This window comes from Castor canadensis, chromosome 8 (assembly GCF_047511655.1).
Source record: "Castor canadensis chromosome 8, mCasCan1.hap1v2, whole genome shotgun sequence".
In the NCBI taxonomy this organism is placed as follows: Eukaryota; Metazoa; Chordata; class Mammalia; order Rodentia; family Castoridae; genus Castor; species Castor canadensis.
Window position 1 is genome coordinate 26632026 of NC_133393.1, and position 5854 is coordinate 26637879.

The 5854-nt window shown below is 35.0% G+C and overlaps 1 protein-coding gene across 1 annotated transcript; it reads left to right on the forward strand.

Annotated features, from left to right (window-relative positions):
* The first annotated feature begins 2624 nt into the window (after nt 1-2624).
* On the forward strand, nt 2625-3575 carry LOC109674192 (olfactory receptor 5V1-like). The gene has a single exon (XM_020151230.1). The coding sequence runs from the start codon at nt 2625-2627 to the stop codon at nt 3573-3575; it is 951 nt and encodes a 316-aa protein (XP_020006819.1).
* Nucleotides 3576-5854: the final 2279 nt, after the last annotated feature.

The window sequence follows — 5854 nt, forward strand, 5'->3', positions numbered from 1 at the left end:
GTGGAACTTAATTTTTTGTACACATGAAAAAATACTCAGATGATGCACAGGAAAGTTTGTTGTGTAAATGAGTTAAACTAAATTTTTCCTTAGCTCTTGGCGTAAACTTTTGGGTTTCTTATTTCTTTGCCTTCCATTCAGTTCTCCACTGAGGTAGAAGTCAACCAAATACTACACCCTCTAGATTAACTCATGAGAGGTTTCCTTCATGAAGAGCTTATGCATGGTTTCCAGCAAGTTGAGTACAAATAAAATGATATTTTAATCAAGTATTCCTCTCATAACTTAAAAATGGCATTGTCAATCTTAATCTCTGTATAATTAACATGTCTTATAATATTTGTTCTTCCTACACTTGACCATTTCTAAATACCTGGTACTGCACTATGATTTGAAATAACAAGCAGTTTGGCTAACTTACAAAAAAATCCCTAATTATTTCTAAATAAAAATCAAATACAATTTATTATTTAGCCTTAGATTAGCCAATTATCATCTTATAGAACTGTGTTGCTTTCTTTGGAAAAAAATTAATATCTTATCCAGATTCTTTGCTTTTGAAAAATTTTAACAAATATGTTATGTAGACAAAATTTTGTATTTTGTCTAAAAGATCGCAGTATATGATTATCTTTTAGTTTGTGTGTGGATATTTATAAATTCCGAACTCAATCACAAACATCTGAATTAGTGTAATTCAAATCTTCATCAATCTGTAGAAGTTTAGAAACAGGAACAATCAATGAATTTTGGTTTTCTTAGGGACAATGCAGTCCCAAGAATTATTTACTTTACACAATGCTTTTATTTCATATTTGCTTCCTAAATTCTAATAACTTGTGGTTATTATTATAGTACTTAGTTTTCTTGGGTCAGTAACTGTGATACCACATTGCCAAAAACCACTGGCAAGGAATTAAGTTTTTTAGATATTGGTTTCTTCATCATGAGAGGCTATCAGTATGGATAATTGGCCAGATTGAAAAGTTGTATTTATGTCATAAATCTAATAGTTTTTCTGAATTTTGGAGAAAATTAGTTCTAGTAATTTTTTATATGAATAAATTGAGAATAAAAAATTTACATAACCTTCCCAGGTTCAAATGTCTACTGAGTGGTAGAACTGGGGAGAGGACTCAGGTCTTAAGACTCTTGTAAATATTGGAGTGGATGAACCAAACCAGGGTATACTATATGTGGATATGGAAATATCACAACAAACCCCCTGTGTAACTATCACATACTTATAAAATGGTTCTTTAAAGACTTTCCTGTCATGTGTTGTGCTCTTTCATGTATAGAACATTGTCTCTGACTAAGGTGTTCTCTTTTATGGTAACTTTGTCCATTCAGAATACAACACCAAAATGGGCATTTGGCAAAATATACCAGAGATATGAATGTTTATATTCATAACACTTTTAGGAAATAATAAAAGATGCAGAAATATTTTTGTAATTAAGTGTTTATTCTTATAATTTATAATAGACAAAAAAAGAAAAAATCTCAGTTATCAAGGTAGGGTCCTTAAAAAGAAATGTGTTCATTTGATGGATTTACATATAGCCATAAAAACTATGTCATAGAAGAATTTTAATGACTGAAGGACTATCATAATATGATGTAGAATGCAAAACTATGTATAATCTCATGTCTTCCTTGGATATATATGCATAGAAAAAATTATAAGGTTATATTAAAAATTCATTCTCAGTGGGATTAAGGATAGTTTTTTAGCAAGTAATTTTCTTCATTTCTTTATTTTTTATTTTTCAAGAATTCTACAATTAACATTTTTGAGGCCTGACCAGTTTCTATTGAAGAAAAGTGGAAACTTTTTCATCTTAGATGGTAGGAAGGACACAGGCTATGGTAGGCTGTTTGGGGTAAAATGAGACAAAGTACTTAACATATTTTGTCACCAAAATTTAAAGGATTTAAAGGGTGCAATATTTTCCTCTTCTCAAGTGTTCTTTCCCTGGGGAGTGGTTTCAACAAATAATTCCATAACATCCTCATTTCTAAGATTTAGCATCATGGATTACAAGTATCTGTCCAGGATATGCACCTAGTACCCACTTCATTTATTTTTTGAATTTTATCAGGGGCTATGGTTCCCTGTTCTGGGTTTTACATTTATTTTCACATATTTTCCATCTCCCCTTCATCTTAATATATTGTGCATTATAGTACACAAAAGTAATCATTAAGAGTACAAGAAAACATCCTAAGGAGAAACACACATAACTCCATGACTTTTCCATACTCTGTTAAAGTTCTGATTGTGATCCTTTTTAGCCATCTCCAAGACACAATGGAGTTGGAGGTATGACCCCCCCCCAACTCCACATCTACATAAATAGAACTGACACTGCATGTGGACTTTTTAATACTTTCCCCCATAAAGTTTCTGCTAATATCCCGTAAGAGTGGTGTCCAATAGGAAATGTTGAAAATATTTTTTAATGTAATGACTGTCCAAGATTATAAGAGCCCTAGTATTTATCCTCCTGTAAGTAATGATGATGTCATTCATTACAGTTACATTTTCTTATTTTGTAGATTTTTGCTCTTACAGCACATGAATACTTCTGCTTCTTGCTTGAATTTCAAGATAAAACATCATGGAAAGAGAAAATCAAACAACTCTCTCTGAATTCATCATCTTGGGGTTCTCTAACTTAAATGATTTGCAATTTTTACTCTTTGCCATTTTTCTTATGATCTATCTTTGTACCTTGGCAGGAAATGTCTTCATTATTTTAATGACATTGGCTGATTCTCGACTACATACGCCCATGTACTTTTTTCTGAGGAACTTGGCCTTTCTTGACATCTGCTATACCACCACCAATGTCCCTCAGATGATGGTGCATTTTCTGTCAGAGAAGAAAAGCATTTCCTTTGGGGGTTGTGTAACTCAACTTTTTGCATTCCTTTTCTTTGTGGGTGTAGAGTGTCTTTTGCTGGCAGCAATGGCATATGATCGTTACATTGCAATCTGCAAACCCTTACAGTATTCAGTTATCATGAACAAGGCCCTGTATAGTCAGTTAGCAGCCTCATGCTGGGGTTGTGGTTTCCTCAACTCAGTGGTGCACACAGTACTGACATTCCGTCTGCCCTTCTGTGGCAACAACCAGATTAATTATTTCTTTTGTGACATCCCGCCTTTGCTGATTTTATCTTGTGGAGACACATCTGTGAATGAATTGGTGTTACTCTTCATTGGTGTCTTCATTGGATGGGCCCCTTTCCTGGGTATCATCCTTTCCTACATATATATCATCTCTACCATTTTGAGAATCCACTCTTCTGAGGGGAGACAAAAAGCATTTTCTACATGTGCTTCCCACCTGGTCATTGTCCTCCTCTATTATGGCAGCTCCATCTTCACTTATGTACGGCCCATCTCATCTTATTCATTGGCAAAAGACCGGCTGATTTCAGTGTTGTACAGTATTGTCACCCCTATGCTAAATCCAATAATTTATACCCTGAGGAATAAGGACATCAGAAAGGCCCTGAGAGCTGTAGGAGAAAAAGTAACAACCTTCAAATTTTATTTTCTTTGAAATATAATGTCAATTCATTAAAGAGATCAAAAAATCTACCGTGAAATTTATATGGAAACACAGGAAGCCACAAATACCCAAGGCAATACTCAGTCAAAAGAACAATGCAGGAGGTATCACAATACCTGACTTCAAACTATATTACAAAGCAATAACAATAAAAACAGCATTGTACTGGCACAAAACAGACATGAAGACCAGTGGAACAGAATAGAGGACCCAGATATGAAGCCACACAACTATAAGCAACTTGTCTTTGACAAAGGAGCTAAAAATATACGATGGAGAAATAGCAGCCTCTTCAACAAAAACTGCTGGGAAAACTGGTTAGCAGTCTGCAAAAAACTGAAACTAGATCCATGTATGTCACCCTATACCAATATTAACTCAAAATGGATCAAGGATCTTAATATCAGACCCCAAACTCTAAAGTTGATACAGGAAAGAGTAGGAAATACTCTGGAATTAGTAGGTATAGGTAAGAACTTTCTCAATGAAACCCCAGAGCACAGCAACTAAGAGATAGTATAGATAAATGGGACCTCATAAAACTAAAAAGCTTCTGTTCATCAAAAGAAATGGTCTCTAAACTGAAGAGAACACCCACAGAGTGGGAGAAAATATTTGCCAACTATACATCAGACAAAGGACTGATAACCAGAATATATAGGGAACTTAAAAAACTAAATTCTCCCAAAACTAATGAACCAATAAAGAAATGGGCAAGTGAACTAAACAGAACTTTCTCAAAAGAAGAAATTCAAATGGCCAAAAAACACATGAAAAAATGCTCACCATCTCTAGCAATAAAGGAAATGCAAATTAAAATCACCCTAAGATTCCACCTCACCCCAGTTAGAATAGCCATCATCAGCAACACCACCAACAACAGGTGTTGGTGAGGATGTGGGGAAAAAGGAACCCTCTTACACTGTTGGTGGGAATGTAAACTAGTACAACCACTCTGAAAAGAAATTTGGAGGCTACCTAAAAATCTAAACATAGATCTACCATATGATCCAGCAATACCACTCTTGGGGATATATCCAAAAGACTGTGACACAGGTTACTCCAGAGGCACCTGCGCACCCATGCTTATTGCAGCACTATTCACAATAGCCAAGTTATGGAAACAGCCAAGATGCCCCACCACTGAAGAATTGATTAAGAAAATGTGGTATCTATACACAATGGAATTTTATGCAGCCATGAAGAAAAACAAAATGTTATTATTCACTGGTAAATCGATGGAATTGGAGAACATCATTCTGAGTGAGGTTAGCCTGGCCCAAAAGACCAAAAATCGTATGTTCTCCCTCATATGTGGACATTAGATCAAGGGCAAACACAACAAGGGGATTGGACTTTGAGCACATGATAAAAGCGAGAGCACACAAGGGAGGTGTGAGGATAGGTAAGACACCTAAAAAATTAGCTAGCATTTGTTGCCCTTCACGCAGAGAAACTAAAGCAGATACCTTAAAAGCAACTGAGGCCAATAGGAAAAGGGGACCAGGAACTAGAGAAAAGGTTAGATCAAAAAGAATTAACCTAGAAGGTAACACACATGCACAGGAAATCAATGTGAGTCAATGCCCTGTATAGCTATCCTTATCTCAACCAGCAAAAACTCTTGTTCCTTCCTATTATTGCTTATACTCTCTCTACAACAAAATTAGAAATAAGGGCAAATTAGTTTCTGCTGGGTATTGAGGGGGTGGAGTGTGTGGTAAGGGAGGGGGTGGGGGCAGGGGGGAGAAATGACCCAAGCCTTGTTTGCACGTATGATTAATAAAAGAAAAAAAAAGAAATATCACAAAAAAAAGAAACATAATGTCAAATACTCCATGACTAAATAAGTAATATTATTTATTTAGTTTAGTAATGCTAGCTGGTTTCTTCCTGCCAAGATTAGTAGTAATAAAACCCTAAGAATTAAAAGTTAATTTCAATGATAAATTGAAGAGGGCAAAATGTTAACAGTGTATTTATTATGTAAGGAATAAATGATGTCTTTTGTATTCTTCTTATTCTTGAAACACTTGTGTGCTAGCAAACATTTCAAGTTGTAAAGGTTAAAAAGCCAAATGGAAGCCTGCTTGTTTATGATGTACTTGTTTCTACATGGTGCATGTTTTTCTGTTTAGCTGACAGCTGTGTCAAATTTAGTTGTTAGTCTATCTGTTGCTTTTAAATTTTGCTCATTCTAGGGTGAACTATCTATTGGCTTGTGCTTCTGTTTCTTGTGACTTTTGTCTAAATGATGTCTTCCTTTGTCA

Coding starts and splice junctions, on each gene's coding strand:
- LOC109674192 (XM_020151230.1), top strand. CDS start 2,625: ATGGAAAGAGAAAATCAAACAACTCTCTCTGAATTCATCATCTTGGGG.